The sequence below is a fragment of the Gymnogyps californianus genome, chromosome 8 (genome assembly GCF_018139145.2).
Source record: "Gymnogyps californianus isolate 813 chromosome 8, ASM1813914v2, whole genome shotgun sequence".
Lineage (NCBI taxonomy): Eukaryota > Metazoa > Chordata > Aves > Accipitriformes > Cathartidae > Gymnogyps > Gymnogyps californianus.
This window is the reverse complement of record NC_059478.1, coordinates 17555931-17581643: the sequence shown is the minus strand read 5'-3', so window position 1 is coordinate 17581643 and position 25713 is coordinate 17555931. Positions and strand designations below refer to the sequence as shown.

The 25713-nt window shown below is 48.6% G+C and overlaps 2 protein-coding genes across 5 annotated transcripts in view; both read right to left on the bottom strand.

Moving 5' to 3' along the window:
- Positions 1 to 3223: 3223 nt before the first annotated feature.
- GFI1 (growth factor independent 1 transcriptional repressor) lies at positions 3224 to 14286 on the bottom strand. 2 transcript variants are annotated; one of them, XM_050901085.1, is made up of 6 exons: positions 14140 to 14286; positions 13703 to 13853; positions 8655 to 9070; positions 8428 to 8565; positions 6660 to 6825; positions 3224 to 4562 (listed from the first exon to the last, which is right to left on the bottom strand). In XM_050901085.1, the coding sequence occupies exons 1-6, from the start codon at positions 14284 to 14286 to the stop codon at positions 4384 to 4386; spliced, it is 1197 nt and encodes a 398-aa protein (XP_050757042.1). In that variant the 3' UTR covers positions 3224 to 4383. The 2 variants fall into 2 exon arrangements, with proteins under 2 accessions (XP_050757042.1, XP_050757041.1); XM_050901084.1 differs by having other exon boundaries at positions 13703 to 13909; positions 14172 to 14286.
- A 9873-nt stretch (positions 14287 to 24159) lies between these two features.
- The window catches only part of EVI5 (ecotropic viral integration site 5), an 88542-nt gene continuing 86988 nt past the window's right edge, over positions 24160 to 25713 (bottom strand). For all 3 annotated transcript variants that reach the window (XM_050901215.1, XM_050901216.1, XM_050901217.1), the window contains one exon: positions 24160 to 25413. In XM_050901215.1, the coding sequence (XP_050757172.1) occupies positions 25108 to 25413 (306 nt within the window). In that variant the 3' untranslated portion in view covers positions 24160 to 25107. The remainder of the gene's footprint in view (positions 25414 to 25713) is intronic.

The following is a 25713-nucleotide window of genomic DNA, read 5'->3' as shown; positions in this document are numbered from 1 at the left end:
AAGAAAAGAAGAATTACCCTTGGCATTCTCAGAAGCCACCTCCACTGCAGGTGAAAACAGATAGACAGGATGTGGCTTGGAAATGGAGTCAGGTCTAGGATTCAGCAGGGAAAATCTCTGGAATTTTAACTCTGAGCAGGCATCTCATAAGGTCCCTGCTAGAGAAGCACTTCATTGACTTACATGCATATTTCAGTGCTTTTCTAAATCAGAATTCCCTCAAAGGGCCGTATGCTGAGCTACATTTCACTATTAACTTTAGAGTAAGACTCAAATCATAAATAAAGGCAAAATCCATTCCTGATGTGAACTGGGGTTATGCTGGAGATGAATTTGACACACCTGACCTGTTTGGGTTTTCTCTCTTAAGGAAGGAAAATGCAGAGACTTGAGGAGCACTCCTTTGTCAACGTGCAACAGCAGCACAGCTTGCAAATACAGTTGCACGAGTCTCGCAATCTTTCACCCAGGGCTTATTCTAGAAACCTCTTCCTCCTCCCCCCCATCAACTGCAACAAAAGTTTTGCTTGAGGAAGGAGCAAGACCCAGAAGAGCTGTTCTCTCCCTTGTGTTGCAATATCCAATCTGAGTGTTACTATCAGCTTTTGGAAACTGACTGTATAGAAAACACAGATGATGTTTGCATAGTTTAATTTTAAACGTCTCTGCTCGGCATAAGGATGGAACCTAGTAAGTTGCTTTGTTTCTGCCTCATTAATTAATTCAGCCTGCTAACTGATTTGGATAAAGCATTTTGATTTCAACTAATAAATTTGTTTTCTGGGCATGCAACACAACTTTTGGAGGCAAAGTAACAAGTTTGTTAGCTTGCCAGGAGAAGTACTGTTATAATAACTATAAGGAATAGACTTTTTCTTTTTTTAACCCACTTGTTCCACCCGTGTCTTTTAAATCAATCAGATAAATTCACCTTGTTTTTCAATGCCCTGAATCCTGATAGCTCTGCACACTTGATAGGTAATTTAATCATCGTTGGTGTGGATGAACACAAGCTCAAATTAGCTTCTGAAAGGCTTAGTCGTCCTGTAGATAGCTCTGCCTTTCCACTTTTATGCAGGAACTGAGCTTCACCAACTGGTTAGCTAGAGGTGTCATTAAAAATTTACAGAAAGAAACAAAGGTGTGCTCCAGCATCTCTCCTTACCCTTTCTACTGTTACTCTGGCAGACAAAAGGTATGGAACCTGCTTCATGAATAATGAGTCATGTAATATGCATAATACATTTTTAATGGCATGCAGTAATAACATTGAGAGAGATATTTCCAATCTTGAGACTTGCACCACAGCTTCTCAGTAGCCTGTTCTGATTCTCCCCAGATAGATCTTCTTTTCCTTCTCTTCATTTCAAATTCCCCACCTTAAAGCCATGACTTTTCCCCAGAGGTAGCCACATTTCACCCAAACCAGCAGCTGAGCTGGCGCCCGATGCAAGCCAGGCTGGTAAGGCGGGGAACGCCTTCCCATGCAGCCATGCATGGCCGTTTCAAAGCAGTTTGGGCCTGAGCAACAGCTCAACACCGGTGCCCTGAGGTATACCAGTAAGTTGCAAGACACTCTGGGGGAAGACACACTTAAACCAGTAAAAACACCTGCCGGGTTTCTTCCCTTGAAGAACAGTCTTGCCACCCAGGCTGTGTCCATGCTGCAGAGCCCTCCCACCTTGCCAGCGGCTGCCTCCCCCAGCCACCCAACCCCAGCCAGCAGGTCAGCACTAGTTGTCCTGTTTGAAAATGAGACACTCGGGGGGGCAGGCACACGTTGCTATTATAGCTTTAAAGGTAAATGCCGGTAACTGAGCCTGCTCAGGGCCTGTTGGAGTAAGGCCTGCCTGCCAGGAGGGAGGCTGTGCCTGGCAGGAAGAGGCCCTCCTGAGGGCAGAGGGGCTGGGGCCAGCTGCTGCGCCCTGGCCACCCCATGCCCGGTGCCCCGGCCAGCACTCACTCCATCCACAACAGCAGCTTCCCTGTAAAATAAATATTGAGCATTGCCCCAGGGGCAGCCCCAAGCCTACCTGTACTGCCTGCTGAGCCGCTCCTCAGAGCCTCCCCTGGCCTGGGCAGGGCCCAGGGCATCCCCAGGCCTTCCCTATTACCACTTAGTCTCCTATGCTGATCTTCTGCATTAATTAACCCAGCATAATGGGCCTAATGTGGTCTTCAGAGCACCTGGCACCTCTTGTGGTGCCTATGCCACAGCCTCTCACTCTGACCACTGTGATTGTGTGCCACGTTTCTGCTTAATAAAAGCCCCGTCTGTGAAGCCTTGGTGTGGGCAACCATGTGTGGAAGTGCTGACCCCTGCCCAAGTGGCATGTGCTGGGTTAGCCCTGCAGAGATAGAGTTCAGCCATAGCCTGCAAGGGCAGCCCTGTGAGGAAGGGGCTGCGGCTGAAGTTCTCAGAAGTGGCAGAAAGCAGAAGCACGGAGGGACCTGGGCGGCATCATGGCAAGTGCAGTGCCACAGCTCTTGGGTGGGCAGGGTGCCCCAAGGGCTGGGCCAGCCCAGCGAGGCAGAGGGGGCCTTTGCTCACTGGTTTTATCCAGAATAAAAGTACAAAGCTGGAAACGAGTATATATCCATGTGGACACACAAGGTTATGTGCACACGTAAAAGCCCAGGCTGCCACGCTGTGCTCCACAGGGAAAAAGACAAGGGACCCCTCTGTCATCCTCCAGCTTCTTTTGTATGGGCTGCAACTGCCAGGTGGAGCAAGCCCTGCTGACAAGGCAGGCAGGCAAAAGGCAATTCTGAGTCCCAACAGGCTTAAGTATAAATGACACACCTGCTGCTCAGGTGTCCCTGCAGACTCCTGACTGCAGACATTTAATCTTGTGGGAGGACATTCAAGTTCCTCCTGGGCTAAGCGGGGACTTCTGGCAGTCTACATTTCCAAAGCAGACACTTAAAACTGCTGTTTCCTCTCTAAACCCTTTTATGGTGATAGTCCTAAGCACAGTATACCCCAGTCTTCAAAAGTGTGAAGTGTTTAACTGAAATCAGTGGGAGTTGGACAAATAAATATGGCAGTGGTGTTCTTTAATCACCAGAGCCCTGGTGCAAATTCTGCTGTGCCTGCATTCCGTCCTCGAATGCCATATCCCTGACCGTCAGTGTGGTGTATCGTTGTAACGGCTCACATTCACGAATGCGCTGAAGTTATGTATTAAATAAAAATCACTCTGGACCATCCTCAATACTTTATTAACTTAAAACATTGTTCCAATAAATACGTACCAATAAACATAAGACACTCCATAAAATCTAAATAAGGACATTTACAAACCTGTCAACAAAGTAAAAACAGCATTTTTTAAACTGAGGTACATGCAGGGTCATTTAAGGCAAATTCAGTCAATTATATTTTTATAATGATTCCTGCCCACCTCAGCTGAGTTTCCCTTTAAAAATGAAAAAACAAAAACAAATATACAAATGATGATATTGAGTAGCTATTTTCCAGTTATTAGAACAAGCCCAGAGTGCAGAAGCCAGTAATGGTTCTGGACAGAAAGTCTGTGCCTCCCCGGTGCTCCTGCCCTCCTCACTCAGTATACTTCTTGGATGGGTTTCTAGTTATAAGGCGTAACTCTGTGCTTTGGCTTTTCCACTTGTCTTTCACAAGCTTCCTCCTCCCTAGTGGATGTAGCAAGAAGTAACCCCCCATGCCTCAAACACACATGCACACAGCCAGGCCTTGCACAGAGAGATGGCTCTGGGAGGGAAAAAAGGGCCTCTCTATAACTGTTAATGCAGCTCCTGATTTGCACCAGAACAAGTGAGAGCAGGATCAGGCCCAAGCTGGTACCTTTACTTAAAAACCAGCAAGATGTCAAACTGCACAGTTCAGTCCTGATCCTTCAGGTTTTCCTGACAGGAAACCAAGAGTGAACCCATTCAGCACTCAACCAAGGCAAGCACTCCCTACACGGTGTGCTGATGGCTCTCTGTCATTACCATGTAAACACTGTTATACCCATGTTTCCCTGCAAGGCGATTCAAGCTACTGAAAACTTCAGGGGGGTCATCTTGGCCATGGGAGAAATATTTTCCAGCTTACACATATTGGTAGCTTATCCATCTTTGGAGTATCAGGCTTCATATCTAAAAGGCTTATTTTCCAGTGTTACTTCAGAAACAGAGAGGGAAAGAGAAAGAGAGAAACCCCAGCCTTTAATTTCCGCTTTCACAGTCATTCAGGTTGAGCTGTCAATGCATGGCCCTGTCCTCTTCTTTCCTCTCTGAGCTCCTAGTCAGAAAGGTAATGCCAGGGTCTGTGCTCAGGACAGGGCTTGGGTCCAGCGGGGAAGCCAAGGGAGTCTGTTCTTATAGTGTTGTAGGTGCTTTCCGTATTGCAGCTGGGACTCATTTCAGGCCGTGCTGTGTCTCGCGGTGTCTCCGTAAATCCACCTTTCGTTGGAAGCCTTTGCCACACAGATCACAGCCAAAGGGCTTGAAGCCTGTGTGCTTCCGACTGTGGGTGATGAGGTTGGAGCTCTGACTAAAGGCTTTTCCACACACCTGGCACTTGTGAGGCTTCTCACCTGCAAGCAGAAGGCGGGAGAGAGAGAGAGAGGGTGTGAAAGTGGCAACATGCTGCTTATGCAGGACCAGAGCAAACAGGAAACGCACACTGGGCCTTAGAGCTACTCAAAGGGATTCCTGTGTGATTACCAAAGAAGTCATTCTTATAAAAAACATGCAATTGGGAGCCCCAAAGCATCAGCTGAGCCTGCACTGCAGCTGAGCAGGCCTGGACTTGGCTGCACCTTCATCAGCCCAGTATGGTCTTGGGAGCAGCCTGAAGCACAGAGTGCTCTCAGGACACCGTAACTTGGGAATACATTTGGCTGCATGGGCTCTGTGCGATTTAAACTGGCTTTGTGTCCTAGAAACATAAGGAACTCCTGAAAAGACCCCCAGGTCATGGTGAATGCCTGACATCGATTATTATAGCATCAGCATGGGGGTAGCTGGAATAGATTGATGGAGGTTATTAAGCCAAACCCAGTGAGCTGGGGTCTGTCCCCAAGGGAGGTATGAGGGCCCTTAAGTGAACCCTGAAGGGCAGGGTTCATCCAGAGATCTGCTCTTCTCCCCGTTCCCCACACTGAAATGCTAGCAGTCACTCCGAGACAGCCCTGAAGTTCTCCTGCAGGCAAATAATGTAAATGGGAATAAATCCAGCCTCTGGAATTTCTCCTACAGAAGGGTCACTGGCAAAACTCCACTGGCCTCCATGGGAGCAGGATCTCAGTGCATTTTCATAGTGTTTATTATCAAATAACGGATAAAAGGGAACTCAACCACAAAAACAAGCCTGATTTTCAGAGTGGCTTTGCACCTGCAGAGCCCACTGACTTCAGCTGGAACAACAAACTCTTTGCATGTTTGACAATCAGATTCTTAGAAACATAAAATAATACAAAATGTGCTGGAGGCTCAGTTCACAAGCGTATGCTGCATATGAAAGGGATCGCTGATCCAGTTAAGGACCTGGTTTTATATCAGCAATTTAAAAGCCCAGGCACAGTTTCTGATCTCACAATAAAATACTGGTTTTGACTGATTCAGAATTTGGCTGAAATTCTACTTAATCAAGCCTCATTTGAAAAACGTACTATGGAAATACTTTTTGTGTTACTTCCTAAATAGTTCATTTTCATCCAGCAAACATCTGGCAGAAAATCTTTATAAGTAACATTTATTGTTCACTGCTTGTCATCTAGAAAAGTCACAACCAAGCAGTGCTACGTATAATGCCATCTTTTTACATATTTGCCATTTTTAGGCTTCACCCTTGATATCTGCTAGTGGTCACTATCAGGAAACAGGATTTTGGTCATCTGAACCTTGGGTTTGGCCAGTACAGCTGTTATTTCATGTCTACAAATGCTTCTGTATTTCACATGTCATTCATTTCCCTCTACTTTAAGTGAATGGTGCAGGTCTGAAAGGCAAGATTTTCTTTTAAAGATTTCTGATAAACCTGCCTTCTCACTGAATGACATTTTTAAAACAATTTCCTTCGGTGATTCACCTGCACTTTATTAGTTTCCATGTTTATTACTAACAGTGAAACTTGAGAACTCTCCTTCCATTCTGTATCAAACTGCAGCCATTTCTCAGAAAGTCCGGGTGGAAGTGCAGACAATCTTTGAACAAATATTTAGACTAAGAGTTGGACCCTAGGCCCTCCAGTTTAGTGTTTGATCTAGAGGAGGAGACTCCTGTTGTTCCTATTGTAAACTGGGAGATCCTGCAAAAAGAAATGCTGCAATCAAATTCACCTGTCATTTTCCAGGGACCTCAGCTGTAAATCAAGGCTACACGAATATAATACTCTACAAATCGTATTACACAAAAGCCCTTTGAATAAACATTGGTGGATCCTATTAAGGGAACACTGATTGGATTGCGAGGATTTGGGTTATTTTGCAGCTGCTGTTCATGAAACCACATTCAAATCACCCTCCTTTGCCGAAGTAGAGCTCAGACAGCATGAACAGCAGCAGGGTAGTGAGAAGCACAGGGAGGTGCATGTACTGTCCCAGCTGAGGAGGAATGGACTGCTGCAGAGAGACCTCTTCAGAGACCTGCCCTCACAGTTGGGGCTGAACACCAGCAGCTGCAGGGCTGACCTGTGTGAATGAAGGTGTGTTTCTTCATATCAGATTTCTGGTGGAACCGCTTCCCACAGTACTGGCACGGATAGGGCCGGGTGTCCGAGTGGATGAGCAGGTGGGTGGACAGAGTAGAAGATCTCTTAAAGCTCTTGCCACAAATCTTACAATCAAAGCTGCGTTCCTGCAGACAGAGGAGCCCAAACACACAGACATTACACCACACCAATGATCCCACCAGCAACAAACTGCCCAGCAGCACAGCAGTGTTGCCCCTTCTGCCTTAGCAAGCACTTCCACTTCTCCAGAGAGCTGGACTGGCCTGCGGAGACACTAACACTGGCATGATAGCACCACATGATAAAAAAGATAATGCACCCTCTCCCAGTGCTGTGCACCGCTCCTCACAAAAATATAATTGAACAGCTCTTCCTGCAGGCAGGAATGGCCAGGTGGGAGCAGCCCCAACTGACCGGGCAGACTCTGCCTGCACATTTCAACAGGGGCCCAAGACACGATCACTCCACTGGGAAGCCCAACAGCTGCAGCACTGTTCAGAGGCCACCTCTCCACTGTACACAGGAAAGTGGGTGCTGAGGTCTGCTTGGCTCTCCTGGGAAATCTCTGTGGCAGGCTGACTTCTGCTGGCAGGGTAACAACTAACTGCTTATTTGTAGTTCTACTAGAATTCAAGTGAAAAGTCCCTAGACCACATAGGGAAAACAGCTTTCTGGCTTACTACTTTAACATATCAAAATAAATGCATTAAGACCTTGCTGTCTCTCTCCTCTCCCTCACACATTCCTCTCCACCACTTTCTTCCACTATAAATCATCTCTTCTTTCCATCCCTTAACTACCATCACACCTTCCTCTTCCTGCTATGCTTTCATACAATCACCTTAGTTTATTTGGCTTTTAATGTACTCTCCCTGAGATGTCCCCTCTATGGACACAATATGCAGTGCTGCTCTTTTCACCATTATTTAATGGGTGATGAGATATTTCCCCTCATTGTGTGCTCTGCTGTTGCACACTCATGAAATTGTAAATAAAACAGTTAGCAAAAAAACATTGCTGTAACTCTATCCTCCAAAAGCCAGTCTGAAGAAGGAAGATTTGCCAGGTCAAGTGGGTGGGTGAAGGGGAAATATGGCACAATATCAGCAGGTGGAAAATGTTACAAGTCCTCCTACCAAAATTAACTACCATATTCTTTTGGTGTGTGACTCAGAGTGTGTCGAGACGGGTGAAGTCTGTGCTCTATACCTGACTGGTTGTTCAGATGTTCCCTGCAGACACACAATGACTACAAACAAGGGAAGACTCACTCCTTTGGGGGAGGGGAGGAGAAAAAATGAGGAGAGCTGTGTTGAAAGAAAGCACAATGAGTTGCTTTAGCTGTTAAAAAAAGTCCACATCCACATTACAATTTCCAGCTCCGAGAGTGAAAATTTATTATTTATTAACTGTTACCTCCAGAGTGCCAAAAGTGCCCATTGCTTAATACAGATGCACGCAAGGTCTGGGGAATGGAACAAAGCCTGTGTTCTTTAATTTGTTGATTTGCTCCTTTGCTCACTAGCTGCCCACCCTTTCCTTTGCCTGCCGCCATATTCTTCACCCACAACTGCCCACTGCAGCCCTACCATGTTCTCTTCCTCTCCTCAGGTTAGATGCCCGCCTACTGCCCCGTGATTGCCTTCATGGCCTCCCCAGAGCCGGCCGAAGCAAGCAGCTGGCCCTGGCCCTCAGACCTTCATCCTGGCAGTCCGCCCCGCTCTCACCTGTGAGTGTACGGCCTTGTGCTGCTCCAGGCTGACTGCATGGCCGAAGGTCTTGCCACACATGTCACAGGCAAAGGGCCTCGTGCCACTGTGTGAGCGGCGCACATGTACCTCAAGGCCATGTGGTGTGGAGAAGACCTGAGGGAAGAGAGCACACAGGGTCAGGCTTGCCAGGGAGAAGGGGCTGGGGAAGAGTCATAACCAAGGTGGGAGAAAGGGATCCCTACCTTGCTGCACTTGACACACTTGTAAGAGCCAGTGCTGATGAGCAGTGGGCGGCATAAGAGGTCCGACTCTACTTTGATGCCACCTGGCCCCTTCTCTTGCTGCAGCCCAGGCTGCGTCTCGGCATAGAGTCCGGGTGCTGCTGCTGCCGGCCGCTCAAACAGCCCTGGGCCTGGGGAGCCGAAGTCACCATAAAGTCCGAGGGAAGAGCTACACTCTGCACCATAGAGGGCAGGCTCTGAGCCTCGCTCGCAGTAGAGCCCCAGGGCGGAGGTTCGCTCCAGTGTCGGGCAGGGCCTGTAGCTTTGCACAAGGTGCCTCAGCTCGGAGCCACCCAGGCTGTTCCACATGTACGGTTTGAAGGGCACCGAGAAGGGGGGTGCTTCATCTAGGGATGGACACACAGATCGCTCCGAGGCTGCGGAAACACAAGGGTATGGGAATTAGTGCGCTTCACAATCCAGCCACTATCATGAGGCAGAATCGTCTCAGCACTCACACTTGTGCCCACCGCCAGACCCCTGTACTGCTCATTAAGGCTGCCCTTTCATCTCCAATGGGAGGACATTTTATATTGCACAGTAGGGTCTGTGCATCCAGTACTACCTACTCATCTGCTGTCCCAGCCTAATTATTTAAAGCAGCCACCAATTTTGTCTACCTCCATCTCTGGGTGCCCAAGCATCTACACACTGATCTGACTGTTGAGACACTAAACAACTCAGTCCGCAACTTCCTTTGGTTTTATCTGCAGCTCCTCAGAAAAGTGTATCTACTATGTCCCAAGATGGGCATCAAAGCTGACAGTCCACATGTTTAAGCTCTGATGTAGATCCCACACATCCATATAGCAAATATGACATTACAGAGGTGCCAGAAGGAGCAAGCGTGCTGAGATTTACCTGTTCAACAAAACTAAAAACTGCTTGTTGCACAATTTAATGCCCAAATCTAGTCTCTCAACTTCATGCCACAACTGTCCGTAACTGCACTACAGCATAATTGAAATAAAAAACAGCTTCTGAGGTGCTTGAATGTCATGCCTCACTTTTTCAGAAAAAAATAAACTAAAATCAGTCTTTATCTGAAATAAAATCATGGTTGTTTCAGATTGCTCTGAGTTTCTCCAAGTAAAGAAACTGAGTCCACCCAAAACGTAGAGCTTTGCAAAATCATTGGTATTGGCTGCGTTAAAAATTGAAGACACAGAAAGATTTTCCTAGCAGTCATAATCAAAGCAATCTTCCACCAGGACAAGCTCAGATGGCTTCAGTTGCCTCTAACAGGCTCACTTTCGGCAATGGCATCTGACCAAGGCAGTGGGGACCACAAGATGAATCCCACTTGGGGGGCCCACAGCAGAGTCTGATGCAATGGCAGGAATACAGCCTTTGAGATCAGTGTCTCAGGCACAATGCTCAGGGAGCCTCACACAGAGGAAAGCACAGTTAGGCAGGGAACATGAGGTACCAGACCCCAACTGTGTCTGCCACAGATGCTGATGCATGCTCAAGGTGCTCTGCTTTCATTCTTCATCACAATAGGCAGTAGCACTGGGAGAGTCAAACGTCTCCACTGGACAAATGTTTTAGTGAACCAAGGAAAAGAATAATCAATTAACTGCTGAAGTGTCGATGCCTTCGTACAAATATTGGCATCCCTAACAACTTGGGCTTCCAGAATAACCTCCCTTACCCAAAAACTTGTCCACCCACAATTGCTCTCTTGCTTTTTCTCATTCCTGTCAGCTTCACAGCTCCCATGGCTTTCTCAACCTTTGGCAAACCAAGATAACCAGGGGTGGGCTAGGGAAGGAAGGCATGATGTGTTAGGCTATCCATTTGGATAGGCAGATGGTCACTAAGGGTTACAGAAGGGAGTGGGAAATTAGGTGAAAATTGAACTTTGAATGACTTGACTGTTTCCCATCTTTTACATAATTTCAGATGTTAACAGTCTCAAATTCTTCCATTGAAATTAGTGGTCTTTTGGTTGGAAATATATGCGCACGTACCAAATGGTACTTTTGAACAGAGCGATGAAATCAAATTAGCTGACATGGTGCTGAGCATGATTTTTCCTGTTCTGCACTGACTGCAAAGTTGTGGTCAGCGTCACATCATCTATCTTGTGTCTTTGCAACCAGTTTCAGTGTTGCCATCTCTCACGATTTTATCACAAGATTCAAAACTGTCTTAAAGCTCCAGCTCTTGAAACTGCATGATTTCATCCGGCCCTCAGCTTTCCTTTTGTTTGCTTGTTCTTGCTTTAACTTTTTTTTCCTCTTCAACTCAACTTCTAGCCCAGACTGTAAAGAAAAGCATGAAAACTTAAACCCTCAATATTTCAACACTAGAACCGAATATCCATAAGGTATTACTTACAATCTTGATTTCTAAGCCAGTCCATTGAGTGAGAGGGAAGGCTGACCTGATTTTTGAGCCCTTGGAATTGACAACACGGGACACGGTAAACATTGCACCACAGATCAGTTTGCGTGCAATGTTCCTTCCATCACCTCACATGCTTTGGAGACCTCTCAAGCACAAGTGCAGGGGAGCCACTCACGCTATACTTCTCAGGCGCAAGCTCAAGCCATCCAAGCTCTGTACCCAGTGTTAAGGCGACCTGCAAACCCTGCTCTGCCACGCGGCAGGGCACTTCTGTGTCTGCCTTTTCTCCGCTCCACGGCATCTAGGCCTCCAAGGGGTGAGCAGGGAGGGAGAGACAGATTCTCCCTCCTCTTCCTAGCAATTCTGTGCAGCCTTTATATAGACCACTTCTGGGAGAAAAAACATCAATGCTCTTTTTTGAAGGCAAGGCACACTCAACCTGAAATGGCTGGGAACAGATGGACATGCACAGCAAAGAAAGATTCAAGTGTCCTCCTCCACAGACCACAAAACACCATGCTCTCTGCACAACTCTATTATACCCAGTAAAAGCCTCCCTCCAAGACTGCAGCATCAACAGGCTCATCAGGAGATACTAATATACTGCTGCATTGAGCTATCAGGCACCTTCTGTACATGCAAACGCATGGGATTACAGACACACATAGAAAGTGAGGTTAAATAACAAAGTGATTTGCACTGATGGAGTCAACGACGTATTAGAGTGCTAACAGGTATTGTGTCTGTGCGTGCCCACCTGGATCAGCAGCACAGCACTCAAAGACAAACCTGAAATCTAGCTTTCACTGTCTATTGAAGTGCAACCTGCACCTATGTTCACTTCTAGGGTTAAGGGGGTGATAGTACTACTCACCGCACCTGCCCTGAGCATGATTTAGAAACATCATTTCTCATCTGCCCTGCCTGTCAAAGCACAGAAACTGCGCCCCACCCAGACAAACACAATCATAGAAATTCAGTCTCTCACCAGTGCATCTTGCAGAAGTGACCTAGGCACAAATTCCAGCTTTGTGCTGAATCTGACAAAGCAGCTGGAAGGCAGAGGGGTTGGGGGGGAAGCTGTGGGAGGAAGCCCGACTACCTAATCCTGCTGCCACTGCCTTCATCATTAATGTAACAGCACCTCTCTCAATGCACTGAGGTTCATTTAATAAAGCTCTTTCCTTACAGTACTTGGAGTCCCTTACCTTCCCGTTCCTCCTGTGAATGGGATCAGACAGTTCCAGGACTGCCCTCCCCCACCGCCCCCGAAAAATCTTGATCTGGGGATGTCACCCTCATTTTGCAAAGATACCTTCCCTGGGTAGCTGGATGGTTGGCTGGGAGCTAATGAATCCCACAGTGGGGGAAGAAGTGAGTGGGGAGGCAGAGCAGCCCTGGTAAATACCTGCTCCATTTTACATCTGTCTTTTAGACACCTCGTGTAAACAGTCTGTTTCCCGTGCAAAAATTGTAATTATTTGGGGAAGGAGGAGCAGGACAAATTCGTTAGAACAAAAATTACACACATTGCTACACTTTGTGCAGAAACATTAGCAAAAGACAGACTGCTGCACTGCTGCATTTGGTCCAGTCTGTCATTTGCACAGACTGAAACTGTCCCCTGGCTGGCTGTGATGATACTGGGCAGCATTTTGAATGTCCCCTCAAAGGGCTTTAGGACTCTTAAAGAGGGCGAGGCTTTAAAAATGCAAACCCACATGATTACAATCAGCCATTGATATGCAAGGACACTATAAAGACGAAGTGGGAGAATCGGTGGGGAAACAGAACTAAGTATTCATTTGCTGGCGTCTGCTGTCAGTTGGTAAAGCCGAGACAATTTTTCCTTCGCTAAGACAGAAATTATTCTTTTTTCCAGCTGTCACTTTTTAACCGAGGCAATAAAAAGTGGGTTTTATATATACATATTTTTGTTATAAAATGACACCATTGTATTTTTAAACGAGATAAGTATTCGCGCCAGGCTGGGGACAGCATCTCCCACTGCTCCAACCACATCAAAGGCAGGACGAGGGAGCTAGAGACAGGCACTGCAGCCATAAGTGTGAGTTTCCTGGATTTGGGGTGTTTAAATCTGACCGTCATTATTTTCCTCTGGTTTTTACGAATGCGTTTTTAGAAAAGAAGAAAAAAACAAAAAGAGAGAGAAGGGAGGGGCAGAGGGAGGGCGAGATCCTTTTTATAGGCAAGAAGCAAGAAATAACCTGTAAGGGAGTTAGGGAAAATGTCTAGCAGGTACTACAAAACACAAAGTCAATACTGTTTACTACAGGTACACAGACAGCCTAGTAGAAATTTTTACTGTCTTAAAAAACATCTGAATTTCGGGTAGCAGGACCCTGTAGGAAAATGCCAGGACCTTTAAAACATAACCGGCTTGCATCTAGCAATTAATCAGAAACCAAAAAATCAACGCCCGATGGCATCACAACTTTCCTACAGCCTGTCACCCGCTGCTCCCTCAGCAGTGGGAAACGGGCTGGAAAAGCAACACGAAAGAGGTAACCCGAAAACGAGTGGAAGGGACAGATTTGCCTTTTCCCACGCAGCGCCCAGCCACGAGACATTGCCCCATGGCACCGACACAGACACGCAGCCGGACCCTCGCCGAGCGCTGCTCGCCCCGGTCCTACCTGGCGAGACGGAGGGCGAGGGAGGTCTCCAGAAATCCTCAAACTCGGACACCCTGTCACAGACGCTGCCCTCGCAGCTGGGCGCTGACTCGGAGGTGCCATCGGCAGCCTCGGTAAGGTGGGATTCCGGGGAGAAGCGCCCCTGGGAAGGCTCCGGATCGGGCAGGACGGGGCGGCACATCCCCGTGTCCTCGGGGATCTTGCTGTCTGCAGGGCAAAGGGGGCGAGGGGGCTCCTCAGTGCGGGTCCGCGGTGGGAGCCAGCCACCTCCCGCGGCGGCCCCGCTCCCACCAAGGTTTGCTGCCGGACTTTCTCCAGCCCCGCGTCAGCCCCTCCGGCGTCCCGCGGGGGCTGCGGTGCCGGGGGGCTGCACAGCTACCGGCCGGTGCTGGTGCCGCTGGCAGCGGGGTAATGCTGCGCGGGCGGGCTGTGTCCGCCGCAAGCGAGGCTGCGACCGAGGGACTCCTACCTGCACAGATCTGGGCTAGCACCGTCTCCAGCCGCAGGCTGTAGTCCTCGTCGGCGGAGCGGGGCTGGTGGTAGCTGTGCGCTTTCTTGCTCTTCACTAGGAAGGACCTCGGCATGGTGGGGTGCTGCCACGGCCGGCGCGGCCGCACTCCCTTCTCCAAGCGCCGGGCACGGCGGCGGCGGCGAGCGTCACCCCCGAGTCTCCCGCGGGGCGGCGGCGGCGAGGAGGCGACCTGAGAGAAGGCGCCGAGCCCGCCGGTGAGGGCCGGGGGCGCCGGCCGGGAGGGGCCGCTCGCCGGGGGCGGCGCGCCAGGTGGCGGCGCGCAGGTGGCTCCGGCCGCCGCCCCCGGCCCCGCTCGCCTCGCCCCCTCCCCTCCCCCCCCTTTCCCGGAGCGCAGCTACTCAGCCTCCCGCCGCCCCCGGCCAACGCTCCCCAGCCCCGCGGTGCCCCGGGGCTGCCCCGGCCACGCTCCGGCGGCCCGACGGCGAGCGGTGCCCGGCCCGTCGGAGTACAGATGCCGGCGCGACGGCGTCTGCCGGATCGCGGGGAACAGGCAACAGCAGCGGCCGGGCACCGTTCGTCGGACGAGCGGGGGCTGAGGGAGCTGGGGGGGGCCGGTCCTGTGCACCCCCGTCCCTCCGCGGAAGCGCGGCCGCACTCGGCGGAGCGGGGGCCCCGCGCCTCCATGTTTGCGTCCGCGCCGGCAGCCGCAGCAGAAGCGGCGCCAACAAAACGCACCCCCGAAACGGCTTGTCAGTCCCCGCCACCCAGAACGGGCTGGACGGCGCAGGGCTGCTGCCGGGACGGGCGGGAGAGTCGTTACAAACCCGACAGCCTAAACCCGACGCCTTCGGGGCTGTTGCTGTCGGAGGGACTGATTCACCCATCCAGCGCGAACCACGATAACGCGAAAACGAACAAAACGGAATCTCTCCTGTAGCCCGCAGCTGTTGGCGCCGCAGCACCTTGCAGCTGCGGGCACCGAAAGCCGGGGCGGGGAAAGATACGAGGTGGGAAACCTCCCTGCGGGCAGCCGGGGCGGCGAGGGGGACAGGGACCGGGTTGACCAGAGCTGCCCCGAGCCTGCTCCTCGGGAGAAGGCGGGAGGGGTTCACTCGAACCCGTCCAGCGCCGGGCCGCCTCTGTCGTTACACTTGACACTTTGCAAAAAGCGAGTTAAACCCACGCTTGTTGGGTTTTTGGGGGGGCCTCCGGGGGTTGCTTTTTTCTTTTTCTTTTTCCCTCCCGTCAGTGGCCTCAGGTTTGCGAACGGGGAAAGGAGGCAAAGGGCCCGGCCCCGCCTGCCCCGGCCGGAGCGGAGCCCGTCGGCGGGGGCGCGGGAGCTGCCCCGCCGGTGGCGACCCTGGCTGCGCCGCGAAGCACGCGCCCGGCGGGGGCAGGGCCGCTCCGCGCCGCCGGCGAAGCGCCGCCCCCGGCCACGGCCGCGGCTCCGGGCGGGCGGGTGGGAGCGTTGCTGCCCAGGCCCACCTGCGCCTCGGTTCATCCTTGAGCGGGGGCTGGCAGCGAGCGGGCCCGCGCAGAGGGGGGCGAGAAATCAAAGCGGCCCGATAACGCGTCGCCCTCTCCGACAGCAACGGCAGCCGCAGCCGTTGGGGGGCTCCGGGCGCCGGCGCCGCTTCTGCCGCGTGTTTTCGTCCCGGCGCGGCGCTTTTCCCTCCAAAAGCCACGCCGCGGAGGCGCCGCCGGACTCCCCCGCCCCGCCTCCCAAGGCCGGAGCCTGCCAGGCTGGGGCCGGGCCCGTGGGAAGGCGAGTCCCGCAGCCCACCTGGCCGCCGCTCCGCCGCGGGCACCTGCCCCCGCTCTCTCCCCCCCCCCCCCGCCTACCCGCCGGCCGTTGGCCCGAGGGCCGCGCGCGGCCGCTGCTGGCGCCTGGCGGCACGCGGGGCCCGCGCCCGCCAACGGCCGCCACTGTGGGGGCGCGAGGCCGGCGCCTCCTCGAGCCGCCGCGGCTGAGGCAGGGCCGGAGCGGCGCGGGGGGCCGGCGGGAGAGGAGAGCAGAGGAAAGGAGAGGAGAGGGGTCGCTGCCACCCCCGCCCGCCCGCCCGCCGGCAGCTGCCCACGCGAGGCGAGAAAAGCAAGAGCGCTTACCCATTTGGAGGAGTGAAGGAAGCTGGGCTGCAGACGGGGTTTGAGCCGCAGCCTGCTAGTTTGGGTGACTTTAAATTTAGCCTCCCTTTAAGGAGCAATGGTGCTTGAGTTGGCTTTTTTTTTCTTTTCTGTCTCTCTCAACTCCTTCAGAGCTCGGCCCCCTAAACCACAAATTCCACTTCCTGAGCGTTAGGAGCTTCTGCAACAACAACAAAAAAAGCTTTAAAAAAAAAAAAAAGCCAAAGCCTCACAAATCAGCACTGTTCCCCCTCCTCTCTTTCTCTCTCATTTTTCCTTAAATGAAAATGTCTTACCGTATTCCACCTCACAGGGCTCGCTGAAGTGACATCAAAGTGTCATTCTGGAATCGGGCGTTTCATTTCTCTCGGGGTTCTGCTCTAGAAATTACACATATCTATCTGAACTATTCTTGGATCCCCTTCAACTTCCGCAACGAGAACAAGTCACAGATTCAAAACACAGATTGAGTCAAGGCGGGCAGAGGCAGAGGGCAGGGGATGGAGGAGCCGGCGCCCGCCCTGCCGAGCCGGCTCCGCGCAGCATCCCTGCCCCCGGCCCGGGAACGGGGGGACGCGCCTCCCGCCGCCATCGAGCCGTGCGTGGCGTTATAATCGGGGCTAAGGCAGGGCCCCGGGCGACGGAGACCTCCCCTAGACTAGAAATAACTTGTTGTGGAAAACTCTTTTGGGATAAATACGCCCAACGGCGCTGAAAATACCTTAAGACCCAAGCCTAGAGGTTTGCTCATTTCCCTTCGGATTTAGGTAATGGTTAAATATGGAAGGGGTAGGCGAGATCCCCCACCACCCCCCCCTCCCCGGCGCACGGTGGCTACGGTAGCTTGAGAGCGATTCAAACCCGAAGGCGAAAGAGGAGCGGAGCCAGGCGAGAGGGAAGCGATTGCCTTCCTCGCCTGCGTGCCGGTGCTCAGGCTGCTAACTCGGGGAGGATCCGTGGGGCAGGCACCGGCGGCGAGCATGGTAGCGGGGGTCCGCGGCAGGCAGCGCCCCGCACCGCCCGCACCTGCGGGGACCCCCGCGCTGCGCAGCCAGGAAACCTGCTCCCTTCTGCAAAGAGAAGAAGGCTCGCCTTCCTTTACACATACACCCCGACCCCAAAACACAGTTTTCCGGGTCTAGCCTCGGATTCCTGACGCAGCCAGGAAATCCGGCTCGGGTCTTCGGTGTCTTTCTGAGGTGGTTCTGGGCTTCGCTCCCAGACATCTCAGGCCACCAGCAACTTCGTTTCGATGACTGTAGGGCCGCCCGAAGTACGGCTCTGCAGTGAGCGAGTCGAGGTTTAACACCATTTCCCGTTCAGAAACGACCGAGACTGAAGTCGGACAAGGCAGGAGCAAACTTCAGCCGCCCTCACGCCCAGGAGCATGCCGGCTTTGCGAACAGGTGCTTTTCTTCACCACCACCCCACCCCCGAAGTATTCACAGAAAAATTAGTCACTTTGTGCCTGTGAGCCCGCGTGGAACGTAGGATTAACCTGACTTCCCAAAATCTAACTAAGCAAGCAAACACCACCACGAGAAAAACTGTCCAACCTTTTGCGTGATGCTTGAGCAGTGACACAAAAGGAAGTTGAAGAATCCGACTGACACATCGCCCTTAACACCTTCGTTATTGCCGGAAAGTTCCTGGTGCTGGGCACAACAGTTTTACTTCGGCATCTGTGTGCCGCGGTCTCTCCTTGCTGCGCCTTTGGCTCACTGCTCTGAAAATCATTCACGCCGTCAGCTTAAAAAATAAATGCTGGAATCAGCAGAAGTAACCAGATCGGAACAACTCGGTGTAATTTCGTGTATGCGTCTTCGTTGACTCACTGTTTGTGACTTGCAAAACAATCTTTCTCGTTTGCCTCTGAAATGGGATGATAAACTAATAGCCTTTCGATTACCTTGCTGAACAGCGCTTTGTGTGTAATGAAAGCAACAGAAAACTTTACTGTAAATTACTGTTAGCGCTCATAAACAATTCTGACCTGGTTACAATGAAATACATATTCGTCTTTATACATCGAAGTTCAAAATGTGTACAGGTGCTTTTGCCCGTTTTAAAGCACGGTGATTTCCGTGCGGAAGACGCTCGCTGCCTGCCGAGGAGCTGGATGCGCTGCCGGGCGCCGGAGAGCCCGCGCCAAGCGGCTCCGCTCGGGGCTCTCCTGCGGGAGGCACCGCGCCAAGCCCCGTTATGCTTAGCCCACCTGCAGACCGCACTTTCTCACCTACTGCGTCCTAAACTGTTTAAAAGCCTTCAGCAAAAATAAGGAAATCAAACGAGTGGATCAAGTGAATGCTTAATTCAGCATATAATCTCTCGTGTAAGGGTGGATGCTGCACGGGCACCAGGAACAGACATCCGCCTCCCGAGCCGTCAGCTTTCTCAAACGACTAGAGGAGAAAGTGTACGAAAACGGCTTTGTTTCGTGATTTGCGAAACCAATTCCTGCCTGAAATGCAGCCCGCCTTCCCAGGTTTTCGTCAGGACGGACGATTTGCTTTGCGCCGCCGGTGAGGTCGGGGAAAGCGGAAGGCGGGCGCTGCCCGCCGAGCCGGACGACCCGAGGCTCCCACAGGAGCCTCGTGCCGGCTTAGCTCTGTCCGCGGAAGGTGCGCGGCCAGCAGCCTCCCGCCGGGACGTGGCAAGCTCCGGCTGTTGGCACAGGCTGGCGTTACCGGCGGCCGCGAGCTCCCTGCCGCACCGCTCCGCCTGCGCCGGGCGCGGGGCCGCCTCGTGCGCGCGCCGGCGCTGCTGCGCCACGTGCCCGCGGGCGGCCGCGCGAGGCCGGGCGAGGCGGGAAGCGGCCCCTCTTCCCTCACCCCGCCTGAGGGGAGCCGTCGGGGGAGCCTCTGCCGCGCACCTCGGCGGGGAGCGGAGGCGGACCAGAGCTGCCCCGCTGCCCGCGGCGTGCCGCTGCGGCCCGCTGCCCGCTGCTCTGCACATGCGAGTGCCTCGGCGCGGGGAGCTGGCGGGCGGTGCTGCTCCCCGGGCTTTGCCGGCCTCGGCTCATGCTATAACGCATGAGCTTTTTTAATCTCGTGGACTTCTAGTCCTTTTTATCTGGAACTCGCCCCTCACGCGTTTTATCTCGCAACCCAGAAATATCGCTGGGTTGCTATCTCTACGGAACAAGGGACTGAAAGAAAAGTGCTGCAGCTGCTGCAATCCGTAGGTAGGGCCTGAAGGCAATTTCCACTCTTTAGCCTCCGACAGCCATTGTCCCAGAGCTCTTTCCACCCGCGGGAGCAGCTTGCTATCTGTAGTAACAGCACGCTGAGCAGAGGTGAAGGGACTAAGCTCTTATTCTTGGTTTATGGTGTGACCTATGTGCCGCAGGTCAGTAACCTTTAAGATGGTCTTGTGTATGCAGTGGCCATCATGTGACACTGCAAGAGCTGTGTGACTATACCAAGTATTCTGTATCCCAGTGTGAAAAGCCAAAAGCCAATGGTCCCGAGTTGGCGGAGGGATGTAATTCATGTGAAGTGTAGGGGCTGGGGGCTGGGGCTGGGTTTTAACAGAGCTGCTCTAATGCTTCCCCCAAAGGGAGTGTAATATTCAAAGTTAAACATAAAAACTTGCTAAGATACAGTTGAATGCAATGGTAAGTACGTGATCATTATCCTATAGAGACAAAAGAGGGGAAGAAATAAAGGAGAGGTTTAAACTAGGGTGAGATTACGTTATAGTCGTGCTTAAGACTGAAGAGCTACTCAATGTAATTTACTGCACTGTTCACAGCAGCAGCCTGATGTCACCATTAGAGCTAAGAAGACATCAGATAAGGCACCAAAGGTAACGGGATGCAGATGAGATCTTCACGTTCAGAAGTGATGAGACACTTTGTAACAGGAGGAAGGATTTGAAGAACAGGATTTGACAGGTTAGCTGCTTGGTACCTAGGGGAGGAGAAGCAATTTCTTATGTGTAGAAGTCAGGATTGGGAGAAGGCAGTGAAGAGGGTGATTCCGTGGGGAACTCGTGAGTAACATACACACTTTAAAGTGATAAAACCCGAGATCACAGCTATCCAGAACACTTTCACTATGAGAAGCTGCTAGAACTTGTAGCACTGTGCATTCTGTTGGGAAGTGTGTCTTTATTTTTTTTATAACTTTTTTGTAAATATTTAATTATTTTTAACATATCCTGCTTATTGTTTATTTTTTTCCCCCAGCATCTTGTCACTACCTTCTTTATGTTTCTCCTTGTGGCATAAACATATGCTGTAAATATGTGAGACATTAATCAGTGGTTTTGATAGCAATTTTTTTGATCGCTGGGGAAACTGAAGTAGCTTCTACTGCTCTCAGAGCAGATTAGAAAAGTAATGATCACTGTGAGCATGAACTGGAGAGGGAAAGTGACAGTAGGCTGTGGTGTTGAAGGCTGGTATGAAAAGAGGGATTCCAGCTTTGGGAAGGAGTGGACCCAGAAATTACCTCCATTATGAATAGAAGAAAGTTGAATCAATGGGTTACAGAACGTAGACTATGCAAAATGGTCTCAGGAATTTTAGTTCTCATAGCGGGATGCTAGTCACTTATGCAGTCACTTATGCAACAGTATACAATTCTAAGAGTATGCCACATTGCTTTTGTTTTTCATAATTGTGAAATGACATATTAATTCCTGGAAAGGGAGGCTGTTAAGCTGTTGTGTCTCGGGTCTAGCAGTTGTATCTTAGTCAATCAGTGTCCATGTATGTGTAGGCATGCATATGTTAGCGTGTTTTCTCCACTCTGGAGCTGAAACTTCACGCTGTATAGAGGTTATGTTGCAAGTCAATTAACTCTGTACTTTTCATTCCATCATTCAGAATCTCTGGTTCTACAGGCTACGGCGTAAATGTATTTCACTGATTTTTCTTATGTCTTGAGCTAGTTTGAAAAAAAAACCCCACCAACCAAAGCCCTCAGAGAATTAAAAAAAAATATATTGGTGCAATTATACTGATAAAAGTATTTCACAGAATTAAAATGAACTTCATTAAATCCAGTAATCCGTTAGTTCCTCTTCGCTCTCAATACACATAGAGTCAGTAGCTGGTGCATAATGAAACATAACACTGTAGTTTCCACTTAGATTGTACTAACCTCTATTTATAGGTTGATTTTTTATTTTAGTCTCCAGGACTAGCTTAATGGCTTTCCTGGGGATTTGCGTTATCCTCTACTTTCCCCCAAAATTAGTTACATTATTTGGAGCCTCTACAGGTAAGGGAATTAGCAGCATATCCAGTCTAAAATGTGGATCTTTTTATGCTAATATATCTTTAGGTCATTCTAGCTTAAAATATAAATGATGTATGAGCATCAAGTTTCACTAAGTCACTAGCATAGTCTCTGATATAGAACAGTGATTACATTAAAAACCCCAGAGAAACATGCAATTCCTTCCGTGTTGCAGCTCCACGAAAGGGCTGAGTCCTGATTAAGTTCAATAGTACAAGATTTACAAAGCGATTTTGTTAAATTTATGCAAACCCCTATGTGGATACTTCTTTTAATCACTTTTCTAGCAATTTATTTTAGTTAAAATAATATAGGAAATTGCACATACAGTTGAAAATTGAATTTAGTGGAAAATACTACGTTGTGTATGTAGATGAGGCCTGCATTTTGTCAAAAAAAGTGACCAACCTGAACCAATAGTTGTTGAGCCATGAATGTAATACATGCTTCTTAACTTCACAGATGTACTTTCTCCCAACTAGTCATGCTCCCAATTTTTCACAAATGTTACAAACTTCTAATATGTGAAATTAAATGACTTAAGTAAAAAGAGGTCTAATCATAAATGCTGTTAGGACCTAAAATATTCACTCCCTTAGCCTGGAGAAATAAGAAAATGTAAATATTGAGGCTTCTCTAGCTAGTGAAGACATTTGATTATCAGACTGGGAAAGCAGAACCATTTTCACTACCGAACATAAAACGTAATTTACATGGAAACTGTATATAGCAGGGCATCCCCCTTCCCTATTTCACCTGTCTGTCTTCTTAGCTGCAGCACTTGCATATTCAAGAATCTTCAGTTTTCATGTTTATGTGCTTTTTTTACCTTATGCTTTTAGCATTCACATTAAGCTTTTAGAGCCTGCATGTAAGAGCAAATCTAAGAGAAGAGCAATGTTTGTTAGAAGATCATGCAAGCAAGGTCATGGTGTGTAGTATAATTAGTATGCTTTATTTATTGACATGTTAGTAAATATATTATCTATGCTGTTGATGATTTGACATTATTCTGGTGCATATTCAAATTATAATACATGTAGGCAAAGATATTAGTGTCATTTTTTGGCAGAATAGTTGCAGAAAAAGCAGGATGATTCTGAACAGCATCTCTTGGGTTGTCTTCCTAGGATATTCCGTGCATAACTAAGTCTTCTGAAACTGCAGCATGTCTAGTGATTCACCTTCATCACTAGAAGAGATGCAGTTAGTTGGATAAGGACTTTTGCTTTTCCCTTGATATTTTTATTTATGCTGTTATTCAGTATCAGTATTTATTCTATTAGTATACTTTAAAACCACAAAAGTTCAGGAAATAACCCTTGCCAACTAATCTTATTTGCTATCCCTTGAACAGTAAGGCAGTTATTGCAAAATCATAACACTTCACTGTTCAAACAGACAGGATTTTTATGGCTCTCCAACTGAATTTTGCTCCTGCCACTTATTACAGAACATTACCTTTCAGAGAGACTTGCAGCTGGTATTGATGACAGGCAAAAAGACATTTGTCACCTATCCTCTTGGGCAACAGTTATCCAGGTGCAAACATAAGTTACCAGATGCTCATTGGAAGGAAAAAAAGGCAACTGTTACTTGTTAGCGAACAGAAGTGCTCCTGATTTGGTTTTGCATACATGATATTTCCAACAGGGATCAAAATCAGTCAGCTAATCAGCCTCAGAGATGGCAATTTCCACAGGCTATACTGGGAACTACATATTCACTGGTAGGATGTGGGGAAATTTTGCAGAAATACTGAAGCAAGTTAGGAGCTGCAGAAGTCGGTAACTTGGAATTTGTCACCCACCTGCTTTAAGATTTAAATTAGATTGCACCTGGGCAGATAATACTGTTGAGAGGCCCAGAATGTGCTTCTTCCATGCAGCCTTCCCTGTCATTCGTTGAACATCTGTTGTCTCCTCAGTTGTGCTGTTTCTTTCTGAGGACACATTCAAAATAAAAGTAAAGGAAATGCCTAACAGGACTAGCAGATGTGTTCAGCAGTACGCTTCCACACTTTTGCAATTTTAAACAACTACACTGCTTCTCATGGGTAGCAAGACAGTTAACATATGTGCTATCAGTACCAGCTTGTGGATGGCTTCTTTTTATTAATAGAACAGTTGCAAACATTGCTAGAAAAGAAGTCTTAAGGATTGTTTAATTATGTAAGATGGCAATAATAGCTGCTATTAAGAATATTCTTGACTAGAATGTGCTTGAGAGGGCAAGTGAGTGTTCGTAGTAGAACATCTTGTTCTGTTCAGGAAGCTAGGGCCATTTTACTGGATCTCAGTTTTCAGGAGAGTGTGAAAGCAGAATGCTCAGCTCAGCTCTTACTGCTTTGGTGAATCACAGCTATTTGGTGACACGACCAATAGCTTATTTCCTAGATAGCTCTGCAATATATAACTGTAAGACGACTGAACTTACATATTTTTACTGCACTGACCATGCCTTTATTAGAACTAACTGTAAGACATGAATAATTTTTCACCTTATTTGGACTACCACTCTAATCTAGAGCCAGCAAGTAACTATGCGGTAACCAATGGCTGTAGCTTAGGAGTGACTAAACAATAAATGCTGCAACTTTGTTAAATCATGAAAAATTTATTTTCATTACATATATATGAAGGTAAAAGATTTCAGTCAATAGTGTTTTGAACAAGCAATTCCGACATGAACCTGTTAGTGTAGCTAGGCTGAAACTTAATGTAAAAGTTAGTGTTTTGCCTTTATTTAGTAATTCATTTCTAGTGTGTATATACAGAATTCATTTTCCTGTTAGAATACCAGAGACAGTAATATTGCAACATTTACATTCCTCATATAAAATGGTGTAATGTACACTTTCAGCTTGGTGTAGATATATAAATATGTACAAAATAAACATTATCGTAATTAATATAGTCAGACCAGGTATTACTTAGCAACATCAAAAGCAGATACACATAGATTTAAGTGAAAATGGTGAAAAACACCTTTATGACATTAGTGGCCGTTATTTGCATATATGAAGTAGTACAGATAAAGGCTCCTCTTTTAAGCCGTCTGTGGGCATCCAATAACTTTAGTAAAAACAAAAGTAATTGAGAAGCATAAGATAATTATATATATATATGTGTGTCATGATCAGATGGTTTACTAGGGTCCATCTTGATCACAAATGGATAACAATGTAAAACACATTTGTTCAGAGCATAAAATATTGCACAAGAGCAGTTTCTTTTGAGGAAAATAATTCCTGTGTTTGTGAACAGCAAAAATGGTTCTTATGCATTAAAGAAATGATATATTTGCAGTTTCTAAACCAAGGAACATTCAGTAATACTGTCAGAATGGTCATCCATCAACTTCTTCCCAGCCTGTTTTATGGCAATGGTATGTCATTAGCAAGATTTGGCAAAGAGAAGGAAGATAGACAGTACATGTATGTATTTGTCACAGGCCAGACCAGATCCAATAGTTACCTAAACCAACTGCTGGATAGTTTCAGTTATCTGACAATTTCACCCTTAAAGAAATATGAAAGTCTTCAATGTTAGTCACAGTGATAATCACACAGTAGTAGAGTAAGATTCCATTATTCTCTGCTTGGAAACCATCTTGTCTGAATTCCCAGTCTGAAGGGCACTTTCCTCAGTATCACTGTCACTACTGTCTACAACTGTGTGATCCAAAGCCATCTGACCAGTCCTCCTGTGTAGATGAAAGTTCACCCCACTCTCCTGTATGGAGTTAGTTATAAAATCTTCATCAGAAGAATGAAATGATTCATCATCTCCTGTGAAATGGTTGACAATGTGAATCCCATCAAAAGTAGGTTGGTCTGAGAAGTCTCTCTGGCCTTTTAGACATTTGATCTGTTAGAAAAAGCGGAAGTTAACAGTTAATCAGAGCTGAAGAGTCCAGCAGTAAAAGAACCCCACATTTCCAAGAAATGTCTCATTGAACTCTTACTGGATTAAATTAAATGCTAGATCTAGAAGTAGCACATTTGATGATCACTTCGAAACTCAGCTGGAATCAGAACAAAGTGACTTCTCACTTCTGGCTGCCTAAGCAGAGACCTTGAAAGAACATCTTAAATAGTACTTGGAATTTTCCAAAATTCTCCTTCCACCCCAGAGTATTTCAGTTTTAAGTCTTAATAATCAAGGTAC